Source organism: Dermacentor variabilis, chromosome 6 (assembly GCF_050947875.1).
Source record: "Dermacentor variabilis isolate Ectoservices chromosome 6, ASM5094787v1, whole genome shotgun sequence".
In the NCBI taxonomy this organism is placed as follows: Eukaryota; Metazoa; Arthropoda; class Arachnida; order Ixodida; family Ixodidae; genus Dermacentor; species Dermacentor variabilis.
In genome coordinates this window covers 106,469,600-106,494,470 of record NC_134573.1, presented here as the reverse complement: position 1 = coordinate 106,494,470, position 24,871 = coordinate 106,469,600, and the positions used below count along the sequence as shown (strand labels likewise).

The following is a 24,871-nucleotide window of genomic DNA, read 5'->3' as shown; positions in this document are numbered from 1 at the left end:
CCATAATTTAATTAGATAATGGATGTAGCAGATGTGATTACAATGTTTCTATTTGCACTACAGCTATAGCAGCACAAACATAATTATAAAAAAAAAGTCATTAAGTCACGAAATAGCCGGTTTCGGTAAAGCAAATTCTCTCAGAGTCATCTTTAATTTCGTTCTCCGTCTCCAGCGTCAGCGCACTGTGCGCGCGTTAGTGTGCAGTCACCGGAGACGCTACGCAAACTCGCATATGGCTGACATTGTCAGTGGCCTGTCAAAGAACCACAGCAAGCTACGACCACGGCAGAGCCACGCTACCCATGGCACCAACAAAAGCCAGGAAACGCCACTTTTAGGATATGGTATATATCAACGACCGAGAAAATCCGAAAAAGGCGCAAGCAGTGGTGCCTGTCACGAAGCCACTCAGATTGCCTGTTCAGTAGGAGTACTAGTAATATTCTTAGCTCCGTTTACCTGTAGTTAGAAAAAGATAGGATTCATTCTGTATCACGAACTTTCTTTGTGCGTGCATTTTTGTGCCCTACACCATCGAACCAAACGGTTGTTGATTCGTTTAGGCGGCAATTCCGTTTAATCGATTTCCGGTTACCAAGGTTCTATTGCCCCTATGCATGTGAATTAATATATTTAGACCGTATACAGTGCGGTGAAATATACAGTTAGGATAGGCGTCTAACAATAAAGCTAAAAATTGTACTAGGGTGATTGCTTGAGCTAGTTGGTAATTCATGATCAAAAATAACGTACAGCTCGAAACACAAGGACTGCGAACAAATGCACGATGTAATCGCTAATGTAATCGCTAATGTAATCGCTAATAAGATCCCCTCTGGTTCCGAAAGTCTGTAACCTACAGATTGCTCCATGATATTTTCCAGAGAGGCGAATATACATCGTGCATTTGTTTATCATGCACCCGGCGAAGTACTTGCACATAACGCGTTGGACATTTTCACTTACGCTGGCAATTAATCTAATTCGGTTACTCGGCTTATACGAAAAATCGCGTCTTGCGAACGACGTTGCAACAGGCTAAGGGTACAGCGTCACGTCATGCTCTTTCGGCGCTCCGGCTAGCGATGCGCCACTATGGAGCAAACTGACCCTTCGAACGCTGCAGCAGGCGACACGTTGCGTAAGTTCGCACTACGGCCGATGATTTAGTTGCCTCACGATGCACTCTTGGCTTTGGACTTGAAAGCCAGCCGCTGTCGTTCAGACTCAGTGCGTGCGTTGTGTAACAAAGTCCCCAAAGAATTTTCCCCTGCGCACTTGCGTCAGGAAGCCACGGCACTTAGCCGAACGCTTCCCGCTAATAAGGGGGAAGGGTTAAGGATGACGCAAGAAAGAGTTCCAGGGTGAATGCCAACGTAATTCTGATAAACTGCAACAGTTCCTCGTTGTCAAAGGGGAGGGGAGGCTAAGGAGGAAGGGGTTCGAAGATGGGGCAGCCTTTCTCTGCATAACAGGAATGCTCATAATCCGGCCGCAGTGGAGGTCTTATTTCGGCGCAAAGCCTGCCCATCAACGCGCGTTTTACTTTCTCGCTCTGCTTTCGTAACACGCATTCAGGCAACGCTGCCTTCTCCTTCTTCTTTATTATTATTTTTTATTTTTTATACGCTAAATCTCTCAAGTATTTACTTAACTTACGAAAGCCGTGTTTCCTAGCAAAAAGGTTTAAACACCGTCGTATCCTGAGCAACGACGGTTTACGATTGCCGCGCCGTATCCGCATAGCGATTGGTGGAGCGTCGTAGAATGCCACGGGCCTCAGCTTAGTCGCCTCACGCCTTCGCCCGACATCAGTTGCAACACGAGAAGTGACTCTTGAGTGTGTGAGCGAGAATTCACTAAATGACAAGATCCATTAGCTCGCGAAACGTTGCGTCATCGCTTTAATGTCGCTCAGTAAGAAAGGTATACATATTTCTACTGCTTCTCCGCCGTGGAGTACCGGTCGCTTAATGTTATTTGGAGTTCGCTCAGTTCTATAGCTCGTGCGCATTGCCGCATTCGACACCGATTAAAAGGCGGATCATGCGCAGACATGCTAAGAGCAGCAGCATTTCGGAGTCAACTCCTGTTGTGATGTGCCGTGCGCGCAACATACGAAATAAACCGGCACCTTTTCGCGGTATAGGAACGAACGCAGTGCGAGCGAATCCTGCTATCGAGTTAGGAGCACTGAAATGAAGGGGAGGAGGGAGGGAGAGGAGGAGGGGAGAGAACGGGCAAATGAAGTGACGGCTTGCAGATTGGCTGGTCAACGCTTTATTCATTCGGTCCGACTAAGACCGGCCAGCACGACGGGCTCATCTCGAATGACGCAGTGGCAACTCCGAAGTAATATACAGGGTCTCCCACGTAACTTGAGCCAAATATTGAAAATATGAAAATGCCACGTGGCTGGACATAATCAAGGTGATGTTTTTTGTCATCGCTTGGAGATATTCAAATCACTTTTTTCATTCCGCATAATTAAATATTTAGTCTTGATTAAATAATTAACTTTTCAAATAAATTAATTAGATGAAAAGTGGCAATGAGAAAATTGTAGAGCAACCTGAAAAACTCCCGATACAGCTTTCTGTTGTTCGATACGTCCTACATAGTGCTTTTCCGAGCGTTAAACAAGCCCATGAATGCACGCAAAGTCCCTTGAGCGGCCAGTCGCGCGGCAATTTTGCGTGTATTTGCGGGCTTCTTTCACGGTAGGAAAACACTTTTATGTGGCACGTATTGAGCATCAGAAAACTGTATCGGGAGTTTTATATGTTACTCTACAATTTTCTCATTGACACTTTTCATGTAGTTATAATATTGGAGAAGTTGATGAAGTAATTAGGACTAATGATCTAATTAGGCGGAATGAAAAAAAAAAGAATAATCTGTGTATCTCCAAGCGACGGCAAACAACATTACCTTAGTTCCGTCCAGCTGCGTGGCATTTGCATTCTTTTTAATGTTTTTCTCAAGTAACGTGGGACTCCCTGTACACGTTGGTGTTTATCGCTTACTCTGGATATGCCTACTATATCACAAAATGCAAGAATTGCATGTTGGTAAGCCATACTGAATACAGCAGCCAAAGCAGAAGATGAAGATGCACGCGGCGAGACGAATCAATGACTTCCAAAATCAGGGCGGCAATTCATAAAAAAGCTTGCAGATCCGCGCCCTGTGTGAATCGATGTAATGCGAAGCAGTGTGCGGGGAGCCTACCAAGTTAACGAAACGACCATGAGAGTACCAAGACGTAATAGGCTCTTTCATGACCTACGTGACACGCATGTCATGACATTCATGTCATGACCTATCATTTATGTTCGTCATACACTTTTGTCTTACTGTGCCAATTTTGGTATATACAAGTTAACGAAACGACCACGAGAGCACCAAGACGTAGGCGGCTAGATAGATAGATACTGTCAGAGTGACAAATGTTCGCCAATAAATGCGTCGCATTTAAAAGTTTAATGCGTGGTTCTTTCATGGCTTTTTATCGCTACATGTACCTTGGTTATTTGCTTTTCTGTTTTTGTTTAGATTCGCTTGCGCTGTGTGATGAGGTGGCTGGCCAGCGCGCGTTCGGTAGGTGCGCTAGCTTTATTTGAGCGGTGGCCGCGTATGACAAGGCTGAGTATACGGTCGCGAGCATCCTCGCTTGAAAGCGACCCGAGATGAGTACAGAGTCTTAGACACCGAGCGCTATAGCTTCGTGTGCGCTGAGTTCTCACCAGTTAGTTCGGCTGGGAGCGCAAGGCAGCACCAAGGTCAATTCGCTCGCTGCTGCTGCCGTGCTTCCTCGCTCCAGCGTTTTGACAGCGAATGCGCCCAGTCATTAAGGCAGATGCGTTCATGTTTGCCTGTGCGCGCGTGGCACCACGCATGTTAATTTAGGTAGTAAGCGAAAGGTTACAAGCTTATACGGCTGATAAAACTACTATCCTTATTTCGCGTGGCTGTATAATAATTTCATATTGCAATCGATGCTTCAATTCTCGGCAGAAGCTTACAGAACTTTCTTTTGCATAAATATCGCGTGTCCCTAAATTTCGTGACATTTTTCTCTTGCGAAATTCGCATTATGCAACGGCGCGTGGAAATAGAGTCTTGCAGTATATGCTCAGACCACTTCGTTTTGTCTCGTCTTTCTTCGTCCTCTGTTTGCGCTGCTCGATTCAACATAGCCATATATCAGCGGTCTTTCCAATCATCTTGCATACTTGTACGTGTGGCGCACATCATACGACGCCTGAACCTATACAGGAAGCGCGGCTAATAGAATTTTACGATTCGTACTTCGAACACACCCGTATCCGCACTGGCTACAGCATGGTTCTGCGCCCGCGTAAAATGCCGCCCACGCAGTCTTATTATAGGCGTCGGCCGCTCGTTCGCAGTTTTACTTGCTTACGAAGACGGCCTCCGATACGCATGAGATATCTCCAAAGGTTTACGGCCACCCAGCAACGAATGCTGGGCTCACTTGGTACGGAGCGACGCAAACACAATTTGGCAAACTTGCATAGGATGGCAAAGAACGCACCGCTTGTCCTATTTCAGAACGTTTGCTTTGGGGCCCCGCCCTTCCATCCACGTCGCTTTTTCCGTTGTTTAAAGCGCGTACATAACCTCGTGCGCACGCCACTGTGGCACGGCCATTATTTGCAGCCTTGCCTTCCCAGCGACCTATCCCTAAAAACTTTACTATAAAAAATTACCAGAAGGCACTCCGGCGCCCGGGGCGTAGCCAGGAGATCAAGACGGGGAGGCACAATGGGCACTAGACCCCTCCCCCCTCCGCGGCACCTCTTCCCAGAAATTTCTGTGCACAGGTATAACTGGTCAGAACACGACGTTGACAACACTCAGCTGGCCCGCCCCCCTCCCTTCCTCCCCCCCTCCAATAAAATGCATGGTCCCTTCCCCCACCTTCTCCCCCAAAATTCTGGCTACACCATTTGCTCTGGCGCTAGCGTTTACTACAATTGACGCTCATGATAAGGAATGTATAAAGTTCCATTTGCCCCACAGTCTAAAATATTACATCGACAGAAGTTACGCGATGCAAACTTGGTTTGCATTGTTTGTCGGTCCATTCCGTTATGCTGACGACGACCCTTGTTGTCATCGACGTTATTATCACGACATTAAGCCCTCCCCCCCCCCCCCCCCCGCCATTTCAAAGCTTCGCGAACACCATCGGGCGAAACAAAAATTTGTGGACAACCATCGCCACTGCGGTTCGAACGCAGAACAAGCTTGTGCTCAGGGTCAACTTCGATTTCTCTGTTCAATACATGCAAAATGCAGAAATGTTTTTATGAGGTAACCGACGGACCGATTCAAATGACATTTGTTGTATTCGAGAGGAAAAGTTAAATCTTCGTGACTCTTGCAAGTAGAATTTTTATTTAAAACCTGAAATGCTTTAGAAAAATTGCCTAAAATTGGTAAATCTGAAAAAAAAATACCACCACGAAGTTTACAAATCTATAACTTTGCACCAAGAAACAGCTATCGCAGATCTGCAAACTGCACTATTTAAAGTACTTCAAGTGGACAAATTTTATATAGACATGGTTCAGATGAAATTGATGCGATGTTTATGAGGGTTATGCAACAGCTTTACTCACAAATTTGTAGTATGTTCTAACGCGGTGTGTGATACATCAATTTCTTCAACTTTGGATGTATAAATAAATGCCGTTTATAGAATTATGATACCTTCTTTTTTTATTTCCAAGTTACAGAGTTGTAAATTTGATGCCTGAGCTTTTGCTTCAACATTGCGATTTTCAACATTTGTCTTTTTTCTTTTGATTGACGGCCTAAATAAAAAATATCGCTCCTTTGGTCGCTACGTAATAACCTTCCTTTTATTACAACAACATTCATCAATATCGGTTGCTAATATGGTTCGCGAGAAAAACGATCTCTCCGTTTCCATGTGTGTAGACAGGAGCTCCCGAGTTAACGCTTCCTTTTTACGGCGTAAGCCGACCGTACTTCCTAGCCGCAAATAGGCTGGGCATGATCCCTCGTAATATCGAGGGCCTGATTACGTCGTAGCATCTCGAATCAGGTTCTCCCCCCCCCCCCCCCCCACCGTCTTTTTTTTTTCGGAGTGTCCAGAATTTCTGTGAATCAGCATGAACAAGTCCACGACGGCGGCGGCGTCGGGTTGGCAAGTGGAAGTCGCATGGTGGAGTGCGAAGATGGAGACGTTGAACAGCCTGCCGAGGTAAGCATCATGCGGTCCTTCCGTACCAGCTGTAACGCGGCGTTAAATTTCAATTATTATTATAATTATAATTATTATTAGACATGGAAACATACAAGCACACAGAGGAAACAGGACGGGAGCAAGCTGACAACTGCCACCGAGAGGGAGGAGGAAATGAAAAGAGGAGAAGAAACGAAGAAGATAGCAAACAAAGAAATAGGAAAAAAACAAATTACAGAGACACGGACAAAAGATAGTAGGAACATGGAAAAGATGTCTCTAAACGGGAGGCCAAATCAGTTTGCTGCATGAAAGTTAGCAAGGCTCTCTGCATGGGCCTGGTTGCGTTGAGCAGCACTACCTCTCGGAAACAGGTAATCGTCAAGGATCCTACACTTGAGTCCAATCAGTCCATATTCCTTAATTAGCAGTGCACCTTGTGTGATGAATGCAAAGAGCCCTGTAGTAAACCAGATGGCGTTAGTGCCAGGCTAGCCAGCTGTTTGTAGAAAGCAGAAGTCCAAAAAACGAAGGTAGAAGGCCAGGAACAGGTGGAGCAGCATTTCAGAGGTGAGTACAATGTATGCGTATGCCATGTTGTGGGCATTGCTTGTGATTGTGCACTGTTTGTACAATGAATCTTAAAATTGTTGAGGAGCAAGTTACCGTTTTCCATAGAGGTCGATTAATAAGTTGTAGTTTTTTTTCACTTTCCTGGAGTGAAATTGCAGTTAATATGTCTTGGCGCTCAAAACAAAGGAAGAGACCGCAAAGCCCTTTTTCAAAAAAAATCCACCAGTATTTAAATTGTCACCAATACGTCATACTGCTAGCGATTTCGATTGTGTATGTAGGTATCTGAAGACCACGGAACAAAATGCCCCTGAAAGATGAGAATTAGCAGCGTTCTAATAGACTTTTCAAGGTATCAAGTTCAGATAACGTTGGCAGCTTGCTAGTGGGACACAAAACCAATTTTATGCAATTTCAGGGTGGCAGTCATATTAGACAGGTGCATATGTATCACTGGATCTTGTTCCTCTGCGCAACAAAATGGCAAAGTCATACCTGTATCATTCTCAGACCATAGCCTAGTTACATTTACCCTAGGATCCAAATTGAAACAGACATAATTTGGGGAGACTTAACACTATAAACTCCTAGATGACGTAAATCCGTAAAAGATTTAAACTTCTTAAAAACGTAAAGAAAGTTTCTCTTGACATTTGCACAGAGAACCTATATTTACAGGTGGCAAAATTTTATAAGCAACAGTAAAATGAAGGAAGGAGGAAAGAAAAAAGCAGAAGGCCGGGAGGTTAACTAGAATAGCGTCCGGCTGGCAACCCTACACCGGGAAATGGGAAAGAGGAAAACAAAAATGACAGCGAGAGAGAAAGGAGGGAAGGAAAGAAGGAAGTCAGCAGTGAGTTCGCTGACGCGTGCGGTCTGATAGAAATTACATTAATAGTCACAGACGTTCACACAAGCCCGTCGTCCTCAAGAAGCACAAAACTTTCACCGCTTTGTAGGCCGACGAGTGAAGGGGACGGTGTTCCAGCAGCCCCTGCACAGAAAGCGGCCGATTGTCCAGTTTTTGGAGAGCGTTAGCAAGTTCTTGTCTTTCTAGGGCATATCGTGGACAGTGGCAGAGGAAGTAGTCGATATTTTCTTCGGTGCCGCAGACCTCGCATGCTGCACTGTCAGTCCCTCCAATTAATGTAGAGTATGCCTTTGTGAAGGCAACTCCTAATCAAAGGCTACAGAGGAGCCTAGCTTCACGTCGATGAAACCCGAGTGGAGGTCGGAGTTGCAGTGAGGGGTTTAATTGATGCAGTCGTATAAGTCGTAAGTTCGGCGAGTTTCACTCGGTCAGCGTGAGACTCGGCCAGGTGTCGAAGCTGCCTTGCGGCGTCTGTCCTCGAAAGCGGAATTGGAACGCTGTGCTCTTCTTGATGTGCTGTGCGAGCAGCGTTATCGGCGGAATCATCGCCACTGAGTCCACAATGACCAGGTGCCCATTGAAAAACAACTTCGTGACCTTTTTGTTGGACGTGATGGTGAAGTTTCACGATTTCGTATGTCAGCTGTTCGTGACATCCGCGTCGGAGAACTGAATGCGTGCATTGTAATGGCAGTTTTGAGTCAGAGAACAGAGCCCATTTTCTAGGTCTTTCAGAATCAATGGATTCCAGTGCACGACGCAGAGCCGTTAGTTCTGCCGTCGTTGAGGTCGTGACATGCGATGTCTTGAACCGCACTGTTATTCCTCGCGTTGGTATAACCACCGCACCACCAGAACTGGACGACGTAGTTGATCCATCTGTATAGATGGATCACTGTGTTATAAAGCCGGCGCTGCACTGCGTATAAATTGAAACAACTGCCGATTACTTCCAGAGCTGCTCACGTTGTGGTAACACAAGAGACCGAATATCCAGCTGAGTTGTTGTTGGTAGGGTCCCACCAACCGGGAAGCTTTACGAATGTCGACTATAATATCTTTATGAAGATTTTAGCCAGCAGGCTACAGAGCGTAACTAAAGCTTTGATTGGGCCGCATCAAAGGTGCCATATCAAGGGTCCCACCATGCACCAACGTACATGTGGCAAGAGGCATAGTAGAGTGCTGGGACGCTTTCACAGGCCAAGTTGCATTTTCGCAGCTAAACCTGGCGAAAGATTTTGAACGAATGGGACATAAAATTCTCATGGTTTTTTTCACTATGTGAATATTGGAAACGTCATTCTAAATGCAGTAAAAATGGCATATTCGGAGTGTACAATGCGAATAATTTTAAAAAGCAAAGTGCATTAGTGCAATTATCTGTAAGGCAGGGCTATCCATTAATATCGCCTTTGCTTTTTCATTGGTCCCCTTTTCCCTTTCCCCAGTGTAGGGTAGCCAACCGGGCTCAGTCCTGGTTAACCTCCCTATCTTTCCTTTATCATTTGCTCTCTCTCTCTCATTGGTACCTCGAGCCATTCTGCTTAATTAATGGTGACTAAAAGGGAAAGTATCCGTGGCTATGCTATCAAGACGTCCTGAGGGAACCGGGTTGAAAACCAACCGTCGGACATTTATTTTTTTAAGTGAGCCATGCGATATCGGTTAGATATCAGGACAACAAAATGGAGTTAGCAGGCTAAAATGCTAATCGCATAAATATTCATGACATCCAAAAGTTTTGCATCTCTTGCCATTATTTAACCCCACCTAACCTGTCGCAATTTCGATACGCACCGAATCGCGGCTCCTAAATCCAAACGGCACGCTTGGACGAAAGAAACCTTAATTATGTAGGGTGTAGTCATTCGGCTAAACCTTGAGAGGCCAACGTCCCGGACACACAAAACAATGCTATGCGCACAGAGTTACCAACAAAGGTGAACAATTTAAGAAATACACGCGCTGCTGCATCCAACAAAGGACGAAAATTATGGTTATCTCCAACGTTTTACATGATGCCATGAGATGCGAGATCGTCAGCATGGCAATTCATAGTTCGCGCTGTGAGAAAAGTGTGCGAATATAAATATATTCTTTGGTGCTATAAAACAACCCTTTCAGTTTTAAATATTTCGATTTTAGGTGTCAAATGTTGGGAAACTAACTTTCGATTTTGGAAGAATGCTTAAAGGGCCCCTGAGACGGTTCGGTCAAATTTTGTAGACGCGTAGGGTACAGCTTAAGTAGAACATTCGCATCACAATTTAAGTGAAGCGCTACGTATTAATGGAGCTACGAGCGATTACAAGTTACCCTCCTCCCTAGCCATGCTTTTCCTTCTCAACTCGTTCGCCGAGCGATCGGGGCTAAGCTCCGCCTTAACCGGTTCTGCGTCACGATGCGACATCACATCGTCCACTTCCGGTTCTTTTGGAGCCCGCCCCCGCCCGCGCGAAACGTCTCCGCTAGCGGCTTGGCCGTCAACCCTAAGCGAGAGCTATGGAAGCAGCGTGCGTTTCGAGCATTCTGTTGTAGCGCCGAACGTGTCTGGTATTCCGGTAATCACAACCTAGCAGAACGTTTCGACGGAACCATGATGGCACAAACTCAAGCTGATGAAGGAACTTTAGCGTAGGCGTACGTGAGCTGCCTAATCGGTCTCCACGGTCCAGTCACCCGTTGGCGCAGAGCTTAACCAGCCAAAGAAAGAGCTAATATTGCTCTAACCAAGTGTAAAACATTTTGAACATTTACAAAAACAACGTGTTAACGATTACACTCCTGCGAAAAATGTACACCAGCAGCAGAGAAGAATACATTTTGTTACTGCTACTGCGTGTGGTTGAGCTCTATGCCACCAGGTGGCTGCACCATGCAGACCATTCACGTTTGCGCTTCTGTTCATCCCCTGAAACGACACGTAAGGGGACACGGCCAGGCCCTGCCCCCTTGCGCTTGCGTTTACCCTAATACCGGACTCGCGAAACGCTATTGCGTTAGTAATCTTCCGTTGTAAATGTAAAATGACGGCCGCAATTGCGCAAATTCTGGCGCCCATAGGATAGCGGCTGTCCAATGCGCTGCAGCCAGTCCGATCGTCTACTGGATTGCAGAAGGACACGATGTCGCGGCTTGACATATTGCCAGTCGCTATGTTTGCAGTCCACAACGCAACGAAGTTGAATCATAGCGCCCGCGAAAAAGACACACCGACACTGACTGCGGAGCTCTCGTCAAAAACGGAGCACGTTGTAACACAAGCAGACGGCACTTGCTGTGTGCCGGAAGTGCTTAAGTGTACTGAGAAATTGTTCTTGTGCATTCTCTTTATGTTACTTTCTTTTTATAAAAACAAATTAACTAACATTCCAACTATTACAAACATCATTTGTTTACCATAACGTTTAAAAAATTATCGATCACGCGCCCTGGTCAGCCATTCGGATAGCTCGCCCCACTGACGTCATATGGGCGATTTCTGTCATATGGGTAGAGGCGGCTCAAAATTCCGCCGAGCAGTGTGCTGCGATCAGCAGCGATGTGCATTTTTAAAACCTTATAATAAATTACACGCTTTACGCGGAGCACTTAGATGTGTCAATTGATGATCAGAAGGACCTACTCTAACGACTCAGTACGTTTGTAGAAAATCGTCAAAATTGTTCCAGGGTCCGTTTAACTGTCATTCAAATGTTTCTTCTTTTTTTCTTCAACCAAATTGAAGTTATAGCCTGAGGTACGGAGAGTGTGTTACATATAGAAGCCTAATAGTGTTGAGTTTTATAAATGTTACTTCCCATTTATAGCGCACAATATAGTCGCGCCCAGTTGTGATCCGTACCAGCGTCTTGTCGAGGGCCTCCCTGACGTAACCGATGTCGAGGGCGATCTCGTTGCGAGCGTTGACGAAGTCCTCGAAAGCCCGATGGCACTCCCGCTCCAGGAACTTGCAGTAGGCCAGCGCCAGGTCCTGCTTGGGCAGCTGCACAATGAGTTGCCGGTCGCGGTACTTCTCCCCCGGGCTGCCCAGCCTCGGCACCTTGTGGTTCGGCAGCTGAGCAAAGTACTCCTCGATCTGCAAAGCAGAGAACGCTCAAGTGGCACCAGTGCGTGAACTAACTCTGGCACGGACGTGTTTATGACATTCCTGTATGCGTGGGCAAATCAGCGAAGGTGCCACGCGGCAGCACTCTGAGGCTTTATTACACGTCGCCGGCACAAGGTTAATTGTAGCTACAGATATTCCCTGAAAGTATCCTGCGGTCGTGCAAATGACCCCAAGTTCCAACGCGATCAGCATTGTTTGGACACTTCAGCCAGTTTGCATTAGGTATGTAACCTATTTCACATACCCAGTGACCAAAGTTGTCTGCTAACTTGGGACACTAGGTATGTTGCTGGCTGCTACGCTGCCGAGCAGACATGGGACCCTGGGCATTTGACCGAATGCACAGCATGCTGCTGGATGCTGCCTGCTTTAGTAGACCAGGGTGCAAACCCTTGGCAACATTAAATAAACATTACATGACAATGCCAGTCGCGATGGATTAGGAAGTTCCAGTTTGTGACGTCTATTATGCTGATTTCATTGTACGCATTCTTGTATACGTTTCTCAATTTGTGCGTTGCTGAAATCCGGTAGTGAACAAGAAAAAAAAAGAATTGTGGTCTAATGGTTAGAGCATCGGGCTGCTGTGCTGAAAGTAAAATGTTCAATCCCATCATCGCCAACGCAATTCATTTTATTGACGCGGTCACAAACGAGGCAGGACAGGAACCTACCTACCTATTACTGCAAAGTGTCTGGAATTAGGCATAGAATGATTTACAATAACAGAGACGTCCCAAAGCATCACTGTGGTAATGAGAGACGCCGCAGTGAGGACACTAGATACTGTACTGTACCATACCGACAACGTTGAATGGGGAAGAAAATGGGAAAAGCCTCGACTTCAGGCACTGTTACTTTACCCTTAGGTGCCTTTCTGTTTGTTGCCGTTCAAGGACAAAACTGTTCAATGTGTTTCTCGTGTGCCACTCGTAACTGCTCCCTTCCGCGGATAACACCGGCTCGCACGAAGCAACTAAAGTTAGACGTCTTTCTGCAGATTATTTCCCATGCAAATTACGAACAGTGAAATAAAATGGACAAGCAGCGCGATCTTCGGTATTCCACTTAAAGCGCAAGTCACCGCTCGTTCCCTCTCGCTCTTTCTTTTCATGGTACGTGTAGTTGCTAACGGAAAGTATTGACAGACTCATCCTTCGCTTTTCTTCCGTCAACCGCCGTAGTCGTCGTCCGGGTAGCTGCCGCGTTTTAACACATGTCCGCGCCATGCACGCCAAACGCGTCGTGCGCAAGTGTTCGATGCTGACGTCATGCGTTCTCTCGCTCACTCTCTCTCGTACACAGCACATGTAACGTCTAGTTCAGCACCACACGTCTTTGTGCGGCAGCTCCCTCGTTCCCTCAGCGCTGATGTGCCGTTCTCCAGAAGACGTTAGCCGTTCTACTACACATACACTGGGTGCTCATAGGGCATGCATTAGTCTTTTTCGAAGCAAGCGCAAACACAGAAATCAGTTGAATCCCGTGAACGCCGTTGTGCTGCTGCTAAACGTCGTCGCACCGCCGCTGCGAGAGAACAGGGACAACAACAACGGGGTTTAAAAGCAAGGTGAGAGCGGGAGCTTGGTCTGGCCGCTGCCGTGTGCGCTTAAGAACAAGCGAGACCAGAATGTGACTCGTTAAAACAGACGTCTGGGCGAGTTGGTAAGACATACTACCAACTCACGGACAGCGCTCGTCCGTGTCGTTTCTCCCTTCTTGTCCCCGTGAAAACCGCGCTGTTCCGTTTCGAACAGAGCGTGACGCCGCCAAAAGCATTGCACCGAACTTGTATCACTGAGATTGCGGTTGCTTCCCGCACAACGCGTGCAGAGCACTGCAACAAGATTTGGCGTTCTCACATTCCTAGGATCGCTTAAAACGTCTTCCTGGCGTGGCGTCGCGGTGTTTTAGCAGCGGCGAAGTGCCGCAAGAACAAAACAATAAAATACAAACGTATTCACGAGAAACTAGAGAGATAATACACGAGTGAAATAGGGACGAAGCAATAACATCGAAACAGTTAAATTAAAGCCCAAAAACAATACCATTTCCGGGAAAATTAGAACAACTTGTCTACCTTTATTTCTGGCCCCTAAGATTACATGTCCACCAAAAAAGTGTTATTTGAGTAACAGTCTAAATAGTATAGTAATTCATATAGGAGGTGAACAGTATAGTAATTAAAAATTATTAATTGGTTGTGGAACTGTCAACAACTGAGAACTTGCTCCAACGTGTGAAAACGCTACAATAGGATTGGCGTTAAGTTTCCCGCGTTTAGGCCTATGCCAGAATTGCGAGATACGAAATTCAACGTAGCAAAAAAAAATTATACTTGGGCATTGAAGTGTTTATCACATACGCTGTGCGATGGAATGTTTCGCGCTAACTCAATTTCCGACATACCGGGAAATAGTCGTACTAAAAATTTTTTTTGTACGCCAGTGAATTAATGAGACGTACAATGCACCCGCCCACGTGTGGGGCACTGTTTGGCTACTCGTACCTTTGCACTAGACAGTCCCGGTGGCACCCAGGAGTATCCCTCCTGCAGCGTCTTCTCCTTGGAAGTATGCTGCGAAGGGTCGGACGCCTTGATGCCGATGCGGTCGCGCACGTTGACGAACTCTTCGTGGTACACATCGTGCGATTCTCGGGGGCACTTGCAGTTGTTGCATGCACACTTTCCTGCGCAGCAAAGAAAGCGCAAAAACGCGCTTAGTGGTCACTCCTGGAATCAGCGCCGCGACCGCACTCGACTCGAAGGAAGGAAGGAAGGAAAAAGTGGAGAAGGAAAGGCGGGGAGGTTAACCAGTTTAGCTTTACCGGTTTGCTACCCTACACGTGGGAGAGGGATGGGGTAGATGAAAGATGACACGCAGTCTATGCCCTCGCCGACGCAGGCGTGGTGGCAACGTAAGAATGGAGTCACACTTATACAGTTTGGGGTACCACGTATTACTACCCGATGTCGCACCTTATTTACCACTGTAAAGAGGCTACCGTGGAACGACTGATTTATAAATTGCCCCATTATTTCACTTGGTTCCTGGTATCAGGCCGGTTTGGCTCCTGGTATCACAGGAGCCACTGTAAGGAAACTTGGGTCGAGAGTTTATTGCCGCGTCACTTTGAGGCACTGTTTAAATTGCTTCTATCTGATGGTTCAGCCCTTCCTACGTAGCTACACACGCAAGATTCAAATGACACATCAATGTACCCTGTCACTATCACATACGCCGGCGTCTTCTTTCCCAAACCCCAAAATACAATCATCAATCAGGGCCCAGCGAAGGTGCGTCATATTCGAGCGGGGAGAATTACAAATCCAAGGCTCAGTCTTCTGCGCACTGACATGCCCTGAATGGGGTTAGCCGTGTTTTATTCCGTGTACTCATATAGGGCATTTAATAAAGACAACATTGAAGACATAGCTTGCTTGTACTCGGTTGATAGCAGTGCTATGACAATTTTTCTTAATTCCAATTCCTTAATCATCTCAACTCCGTGCATCGTCGTGCTCATAAAATAAAACAAAAGAAAGAAAGAAAACTTTGCTAAGTCACCCTTCACCTTCCCCGCGTTTTTTTTTTCTTTTTAATGACTGCCTCTCCTTTGCGCACTGATGAACCGAAGCCGATGATCTGTAAGAGAAAGCGTAGCCTAACTATGCACTTTACTGAAGTAGAGCTGATGCAGAGTTTCATAACGAAACTCTTCGTTTACTAATATGATTCATTTCGGTAGCAGATAAATATCGAACGCCGTGTCTCCGAAAAAAAAAAGTAGTATAGCATGAGAAGTTCAGCAGTGATAATGACAACTTGTGCTACACTGGTTGCACTCTGCCAAACTTTCAGCGCTCCATACAATCTCCGCTGCAGGAGGGAGGTCAGCTAACTATTAAAAACAACGTGCTTCTATCCAAGCTCCAGTTAAAACAGCATGTATGTATGTACTCGTATTGAAAAGTTTAACTATTTATACTTCGCTATTTCGACGCTATGCAGCGTGCAGACGTACAGGTAGTTTCCATTTTCCATTTCGTGTATAGACTGTCCAGACTAAATGCGCTAAAAAACACGTTATTCGTGTCGTATGGGGCGATCCAATACTTGACGCTAAGTTTCCGAGCATTACCACCAAGTCTATCCCGGCTCAGGCGGCCGCATTCCGATGGGCGCGTACGCGAGAACTCTCATGTACCATGCTTTCTTTGCGCAGGTTGAGAAACCCCCTGTGATCAAAATTATTACGGAGTCCTTCACTAAGGCATCCCTCGTAACCCTTCGTGCAGTTTTGTCACGTTAAACCCCCCAATGTATTTTTTAAGTACTTTGGCAATAAGTTGCAGATGTTTTTTCTAAAGGCTCGCCACCGGTTTCTAAAGTGGCGCTTGGTTCACACACAACGTTGAAAACTTAAGTTTAAAAGCTTGAAAATACTTCAACAACTCAAGTGCGAGGACACCACGCGATGTGCATTCCAAATCCACAAAAAACCACCTGGTATAAAGTTGTACTTGTAGTGCGGACACGTCTTACGCACGGACGAAAGTACTTTTTTTTTTCAGGCTTTTTTCCTTTACCTTAACGTTAACCAGCCCATACACGAGCGCGGGCCCATATTGAGAGAGCGCAGTTCTTTATTTATTTTTGTTACTTCTGGCTTTATATACTATTTTGATTGATTGATTGATTGATTGATTGATTGATTGATTGATTGATTGATTGATTGATTGATTGATTGATTGATTGATTGATTGATTGAGTTTTGGCGTAAGGGTGGGGAATGGTCAGAAAGCGCCAAACACTCGTATCATGTACTTGATGGTGTGGTTAATGACAAAGGGTATATGCGACATGGCTCTATAGTGGCTCGAAAAAATTCACTGTAAAGTACGTAAAATATATATGGGTTAAAGATTTGATAATGATACATAGGCTGCACAATGAAATGTTAGACGTAAATAAAAGATAAGCTTCGAAGGCGTGAACTACCAAAAATGGGTCACTGTCAGTAGCACAAGTGCCTCATCAGGGCACTTTCAAAGTAAAGGCCTGGAGGTGCGCTCATAAAAGAACACTTCCATGGCAACAGCGGCCTCTGGAGAGAGGTCGAGTTACAAATGCCTTAGACTAATTTAATTCAAAATTCATTTTGTGATGGATACCGGTTCCTTACTGAAAAGAAATTGCCGAATGAAGACGAATATGTTGTCTGTAAGCTAAAGTGTTTCTTTTTCTTTGATTATTTTTTCGCGTCTGCTTCTAAGCACCCCTCGGAAGACGTGGAGGCCAGCCAACCTATCACTAGATTTACCACAGATGGGAGGTATTTCACCAGTGAGCAGCTGGTTGTATGAGTCGTACGTGCGTGATAGCTATTCTAAAGCAACTTAGGAGTACATTGGCTTCCCGTGATTTACCTGTTGATGGCCAAATCCCTAAACTTGGTTTAATTAGATGAAGCTTATTAAACGTTTCAGCATCCCATAGGTGTTTCCAATAGCTTCTTAGTTTTCTTTGCACGAATGGCTTCAAATCTATGGTTGCGACACCCATGAAAGCGTTGCGAGCTTTTGTTGCTATGGGCGTAGCGAGTTCATTGGCACGCATATCACACCCTCGATGCCTCTGCGGCCAGAAACCTGGCATATTACGATGCGTTGTTCAGATGCATAAATAGAGCACAGGAGCGAATACATTTAAATAATTACAGTGCCGTTATGCTTTTGTAGCGACATTAAAGACTTGACTACGCTTAATAAGTCTGTAAGTGCCTAATAAGCCTTCTCTAATTTAATTTGCATGATATGGTGCATATCCGACAAAAGCGCATAAGCCGCAGCCGTAAATATCTTGTTATATGCTTGTTAGTGGGTACCGACCGTCGCATTCCGAAAATAATGGACCGACGACCTGCGTAACACACGCCGGCATGTGACTTTGATGTGTCGGTGTAAAATTCAGGGTATGTGTGCTTGGCTTGGAGCTCAAGGAAGTGCATTCGAATCTGTGCCACTGCAGCGTGCTTTGTGATCTTTATAAACGATGTACCACATTCTTTCAGCTGCCACTGCCACGGCGGTGGTAGCTTTGCTGGGGGCATTAAACGATTTTGTAAAAGTGGGAACCCCATCACTTCACTGAGCTTCCTCACATGCAGTGAAAAGGGCTCCCTCAGTGCGGACCGATTATTAAACAGTATTGCACAAGACAAATTGTTTACGGTTGTGCAACCAGGATGTCCAGTATTTTAATGTACGAGGGCAGGTCAAAAAGTTTTGCAACTTGGCTATAACTAAGTATCTGACAGTGATCTCTCTCTACCTTTTATTTAGGTCGTCTCTGCAGCCTAGCAAGGCCTCAATATCAAGTCTTCGTTACTTCGTCTGCTGATATCAGTCAGTCAGTGAGGCTAAGGTGCTTACGTTCAGACACCCGTTCAAGGGAAGAGCCATTAAGCAAAAAGTTAAGCAAGAAATCAGAAGTGCGCTCAATATCAAGCCTTCGTTACTTCGCCTGCTGATATCAGGCAGTCAGTCAGTCAAACATTTCATTTATTTATTTTATTTATTTATACATACTGCAACCCAACTGCGCTATCGCAGGGGTGGGTTCACGCACTGAATATAACAAGAAGACATTTTCCTTTACAAATCAACTTCAGCACCGTAGGAATCATGTTAATTGTAAAATAAAAGATACAATGAGTACTAATAAACACATCATGAATCAAGTTAACTTATAGAAATATTCCTCTAAAGGCAGTGAACTCGTCTCACCTGGTAGTAAATTCCATTTTTCTATTGTACGAGGAAAGAAGCTATGCTTAAATAGGTTAGTATTCAGTTGAAATCGTGCAAAGTACAGTTTGTAGCTATACCTAGTAGGTGTTGCGATTCGCCTGCGACACGTGGTTTTGCCGGCGCGACTGCGGCGGGGCGGCAGACATTTTTGGCCCGATCGTCGTCGCCGCAACACTAATCGCCAGGTGTTTCCAGGCGCGACTGCGGCGATGCGACCGCCTAGGGATCATCCTCGCATTCCAGTCATTGTGCCCGAAACAGGCGATGCCAAAGCAGGGATCTCATTCCAGTCATTGTGCCCGAAACAGGCGATGCCAAAGCAGGGATCTCGTTCCAGTCATTATGCCCGAAACAGGCGATGCCAAAGCAGGGACCATCCTCTCATTACAGTCATTGTGTCCGACCGGCAGCGCCACGACAGGGTGCTACGAGATCGTGCTCGACATGGTGCTACGGCATCGCTACGACAGTGTGCGTCACCATTAGCCCATTGTACATTCACGTGCTCGTCTTTTGAGGGGTTCCTTCTTGCCCTCAACTGCGAGAGTATAAAAACAGCTGCCCCCGGACGCCAAAAGGGAGGGCTCCGATTTCTTCTGTTGAGTGAAGTGCTCTCCCGTCTCTCTACTTCGGTCAAACCTGACCACCAACTCTTTGCGATGTTAAAATAAACAAGTTGTTTCGTTGTTACCAGTCGACTCATGCTTTGCCGGGACCTTCGGATGCTTCCAGTTGTACCCCAGGCCGCCAGGCCAACGCTACCCTTGGGGCTTGCGACCCAGGTACAACCACGGGCGTCAGCGCCGAGTTCCCAACAGATCGTACCAGCGGTCAGATTCCAAACATCTGGTTGGCAGCGGTGAGATCGCCTACGACTTCAAACAACTGTCTGCCAGCGGCGAGATCGCGACAACGGAGGCCAGCAGCAAAGAGATGCAGTTGACAGTATGCTGAGCAGCTCAACGACGATCCGGGAGCAGTGCAACGAGCCCTGTGTGACGACTGGTTGCCTGCAGCGGAACGACTGCGCGGAATTCCTGCCTGCGAGGTTTGGTGAGTGCGGGACTTTCTTCTTCTGAGCTTTGCCAGGCTTTTGTTAGTGTTAGAAACAGAGCTGGTAATTGTGGTTGTCGTTGCTGCCGGGTTAGTTTGCGGCAAGACAATAGTAAGCAGTAGAGAAAGCAGCATTCAGAGCAGCCATGGATTTGAAGTCGTTGCGCAAACCGAAATTGTTGGAGCTTGCAAGAGAGTTGGGTCTGGATGTCTCAGACAAACTAAGAAAACCTGAACTGCTAAAGGCTATTCTTGAGTTAGAGGCTGAGGATGACGAGCTGTCGGAATGCCTTGAGACTATTGAGGAGAGGTCAAAAAGACAGGAGCGCGAACTTAAAGAGCAAAAAGAGAAACAGGAGCGCGAACTTAAAGAACAGAAAGAAAAAGAAGAGCGTGAACGTAAAGAACAGAAAGAGCGAGAGCAACAAGAGAAAAAAGAAGAGCGCGAACACGCTTTGGAAATGAAGCGTCTCGAGGTAGAGATGGAACGCGCTCGTAATGGAAGTCAGGCACACGGTGCAGGAGAACGCGTATTGTTCAAAATGACTGACCTGATGCGGCCGTTTAAGCTTGGAGAGGACATTGGTTTGTTCCTGGTTAACTTTGAGCGAACGTGCGAGAAGCAGGGGTTCTCTCGGGAAACGTGGCCACAGCGCTTGCTCACTTTGTTACCCGGCGAGGCGGCCGACGTAGTCGCTCGCTTGGATAGAGAGGAGGCAGAGGATTTCGACAAAGTGAAATCGAGTCTTCTAAAAAAGTACCGGCTGTCTGCGGAGGCGTTCCGTCGGAAGTTTCGGGAAAATGAGAAAGGCAGAAGTGAGTCATATACAGAGTTTGCGTATAGGCTTATGTCGAACATGCAGGAGTGGCTCAAAGAAGAGAAAGCGTTTGGTGACCACGATAAAGTTCTGCAGTGCTTCGGGCTAGAACAGTTTTATAGTCGGTTACCGGAGAACGTGCGATACTGGGTCTTGGATAGGCCAGACGTGAGTACGGTGGCTAGAGCCGCTGAGCTAGCCGAGGAGTTTGTGACGCGTCGAGCTCGCGGAGCTAAGGACGGTCAAAAGGGTGAATTTGGCTCCAAGTCTGAGAGGCCAAGGTTCACGCCCATGAGATTTAAGGGGGACACGCGTAGTGAGGATGCGAGTGAAAGCAATCCGACCAAACGTAAAGAGACGGCAGCCGAAGCCGAACGCAGAAAGCGGTTCGAGATGAGGCGAGCGGGCGTTTGTTATACGTGCCAGAAGCCGGGTCACTTTTCGGCGCAGTGTCCGGAAACAACACCAAAAGTTGTGTTTTTTTCAATAGGCAGCACGGACGAGAACATGAAGCTTCTCGAGCCTTACATGCGAGACCTCCTCGTGAACGGGAAAGAGTGCCGAGTGCTTCGCGATTCCGCAGCTACGATGGATGTAGTTCACCCATCTTACGTAGAACCCCATATGTTCACGGGCGAGTGCGCGTGGATCAAGCAAGCCGTGGAAGCTCATAGCGTGTGTCTGCCAGTAGCAAAGGTGCTTATTGAAGGACCTTTCGGAGCGCTTGAGACAGAGGCGGCAGTGTCATCTATGCTGCCACCCCAGTACCCGTACCTATTTTCAAACAGGTCCGATCACCTCCTGCGCGAGAAGGGGCTTTTGTTTGGTGAAGCTAGTGTTCAGGCCTTAACCAGATCGAAGGTTCGGGAGCTCGCTGCAAAGGCGGTAGTTGCGGGGCCGACGTTATCAAACAACGAAAAAGGGTCAGAGGCGCAGCAAGCTGATATTCCGAGCACGCCCGAACTGAATAAACTTGAGTCTGTAACGTTAAAGGCGCCAGATACTGGAGAGGAAATGCCCGACACGGGAAAGTTAGAAGAGCTATCTACTGATTTGCTCATCGCGCCTACGTCAGACGGACTTGATAGGTTGCTAAAAGTCAGCCGGTCGGCTTTGATAGCCGAGCAAAAAAAGGATGGCAGCCTGGGAAACGTGCGCTGCAATGTCAAAGAAGGTATCGCCAGGAAAACTGCGCGTTTTGTGGAAAGGGGTGGAGTCCTGTACCGGAAGTATCTAGACCGCCGAGGAGTGGAGTTCGATCAGCTGGTCGTGCCTCAATGCTATCGTCAGGATCTGTTGCGCTTGTCACATGGGGGTTCGTGGTCCGGACACCTAGGAGTTAAGAAAACTAAGGACCGTCTCTTGCAAGAGTACTATTGGCCAGGGTGTTTTCGGGACGCAGACCATTTCGTGAGGACATGTGACACTTGTCAGCGGGTGGGCAAACCAGGGGACAAATCGAGGGCGCCGTTGAAATTGGTACCTATCATTACGGAGCCTTTTAGACGGCTCGTTATTGATACTGTGGGACCTCTGCCGGTAACAGCCACGGGGTACAGACACATTTTGACTGTGATCTGCCCAGCGACAAAGTTCCCTGAAGCAGTGCCGCTTAAAGAACTCAGCTCAGTTGAGATAGTTAATGCACTACTGTCCATATTTGCGCGAGTTGGTTTTCCTGCGGAAATCCAATCAGATCAGGGCACAGTGTTTACTAGCGCTTTGACGACAACTTTTCTCGAAAGGTGTGGGGTAAAGCTGTTACACAGCTCAGTGTACCACCCACAGTCGAATTCCGTTGAGAAGCTCCACTCCGTCATGAAGCGCGTGTTGAGAGCCTTGTGTTTTGAACATCAAACTGACTGGGAGCTGTGTCTGCCTGGGGTGATGTTTGCTTTAAGGACCGCGCCGCATGCGGCTACGGGGTTTTCGCCAGCTGAACTGGTGTACGGTCGCTCGCTTCGATCTCCGCTTCGCATGCTTCGAGAATCATGGGAAGGTAGGGGCGACGACCCAGTCGTGGTGGAGTACGTGCTTAAGCTCCTCGAACGCTTAAGAAGGGCACAGGAGTTGTCAGGTGAAGCAATGGCAAAGGCCCAGCAGAGGGCCAAGGTTTATTATGATCGGACAGCCAGGGCCCGTCGTTTTGAGGTGGGCGATGAGGTCATGATATTGCGTACATCGCTAAACAACAAACTAGACGTGCAGTGGGAGGGCCCAGCACGAATTGTTCAGAAACTGTCGGACGTTAACTACGTGGTAAGTCTGCCAGGAAAGCGGAAAGCACAGCAAGTTTACCACTGTAATCTGCTCAAACCTTATAGACAAAGGGAAGCAGTGGTGTGCATGATGGTAAACGTTCCTGAAGAGCTTCCGGTCGAGCTTCCGGGACTAGGCTCAGTGACGAACAGGGAAGACACCGGTCAAGTCATTAGTGACCTTATCAGTAAAGCACCGCTGTCGCCTGAGCAGAAAACCGAACTACACCAGCTATTACAAGAGTTTCAAGGTCTGTTCTCTGAGAGGCCTGGTAGGACTTCGGTACTTACTCATGATATAGAACTTACCTCCCCAGAGCCAGTACGATCCAAGGCGTATCGGGTGTCACCCCGCCAGAGCGATATTATGGAGGCTGAGGTAAAGAAAATGCTACAGCTCGGTGTTATTGAGGCAGGTGAGAGTGATTATACCTCCCCTTTGATTTTAGTTGAGGTACCGGGCAAGGAACCTCGTCCTTGCGTCGACTACCGCAGGCTTAATTCCATCACTAAGGATCAAATCTATCCGATCCCTAACATCGAGGAGCGCCTTGAGAAAGTTAGTAGCGCTCAGTTTATTTCCACCCTAGATCTTGTCAGGGGTTATTGGCAGGTTCCACTTACAGAAGAGGCTAGTAGGTATGCGGCGTTCATTTCACCAATGGGAACATTCCGTCCTAAAGTGTTGAGTTTTGGTTTGAAGAACGCGCCATACTGTTTTTCAAGTCTCATGGATAAAGTGTTGCGGGGACAGCAAGAATTCGCTTTACCGTATCTAGACGACGTAGCGATATTCTCCGCATCCTGGTCTGAGCATATGACACACTTGCGGGCAGTGCTGACCCGCCTGCGCGAAGCGGGCTTGACAGTAAAGGCTCCTAAGTGCCAGTTAGCACAGGCCGAGGTTGTCTACCTCGGTCACGTGATTGGTCAGGGTCGTCGCCGCCCCTCTGAAATAAAAGTGGCCGCTGTGCGAGACTTTCCGCAACCGCGCACCAAGACCGATATTCGGTCGTTCTTGGGTGTCGCCGGCTACTATCAGAGGTACATCCCTAGGTACTCTGATATCGCGGCTCCCCTGACGGATGCTCTAAGAAAGACAGAGCCTCAAACAGTCGTCTGGGACGAGACAAAGGAAAGAGCTTTTAGCGCCCTAAAGAGTGCCCTAACAAGCCAGCCTGTGCTACGATCGCCAGACTATACAAAAGGGTTCATTGTTCAGTGCGATGCTAGTGAGCGAGGCATGGGCGTTGTACTGTGCCAACGGGAAAATGGAGAAGTAGAACACCCCGTCCTGTATGCTAGTCGTAAGCTGACCAGTCGTGAGCAGGCGTATAGCGCCACCGAGAAAGAGTGTGCATGTCTCGTGTGGGCCGTTCAGAAATTGTCATGCTATCTAGCCGGCTCGAGGTTTATCATTGAGACGGATCACTGCCCTCTCCAATGGCTGCAGACCATCTCTCCCAAAAATGGCCGCCTCCTGCGCTGGAGCTTCGCTTTACAACAATACTCCTTTGAGGTGCGTTACAAAAAGGGGAGTCTCAACGGTAACGCCGATGGCTTAAGTCGAAGCCCCTAACGTAGGAATCAGCCTCAAAATTGTTTGTTACTGATGTTTTTCTTCCTGAGGCAGGATTTTTTTTAACATATTGCTTTTGTTTAGTGTTTCAAAGTGATGATATGCTTTCTAGTGCAATTTTTCAATTTGTGGACGCGTTCTGAGTGATGCTAGACTACTGTAAGGAACTAGGCAGTGGTATAAAAAGGGGAAAGAGCCTGGCAGGGCTTAGTGAGGGTTGTGCCGTGCTTGCTGACTGAGCGGTTGAGTTTCAGCGTAGTTCTAACGCTTGCCGGGAACGAGAACAAAAATGTGAACTCTCCCGAAGTCACTTTGCAGTGTCCCGTGCGAACCTGAACAAGAGAACGAGGCCTTCTCTGTGCGCTGCGCTCAAGAAACGTCGAGGGACGCCCGACTTCGGTTATGTGCATCATCGAGCGACATCCCTCCGGACAGCGGATGCAGTCCCCTGTCCATCGGGATCTCCTTCCCCCGGCGGGGCGGTCTGTTGCGATTCGCCTGCGACACGTGGTTTTGCCGGCGCGACTGCGGCGGGGCGGCAGACATTTTT

The 24,871-nt window shown here is 47.2% G+C and overlaps 2 protein-coding genes across 2 annotated transcripts in view; both read right to left on the bottom strand.

Annotated features, from left to right (window-relative positions):
* Positions 1 to 11,665, bottom strand: part of LOC142584998 (four and a half LIM domains protein 2-like) — a 172,039-nt gene extending 160,374 nt beyond the window's left edge. Inside the window, exon 1 of the mRNA XM_075695413.1 lies at positions 11,533 to 11,665. The gene's annotated coding sequence lies outside the window, so the exon portion shown is untranslated. The remainder of the gene's footprint in view (positions 1 to 11,532) is intronic.
* The window catches only part of LOC142586253 (prickle planar cell polarity protein 3-like), a 55,096-nt gene continuing 37,489 nt past the window's right edge, over positions 7,265 to 24,871 (bottom strand). The window contains exons 2-4 of the mRNA XM_075697502.1: positions 14,309 to 14,490; positions 11,533 to 11,766; positions 7,265 to 7,282 (exon numbers count right to left, since the gene is read on the bottom strand). Of these exons, the coding sequence (XP_075553617.1) occupies positions 7,265 to 7,282; positions 11,533 to 11,766; positions 14,309 to 14,490 (434 nt within the window). The remainder of the gene's footprint in view (positions 7,283 to 11,532; positions 11,767 to 14,308; positions 14,491 to 24,871) is intronic.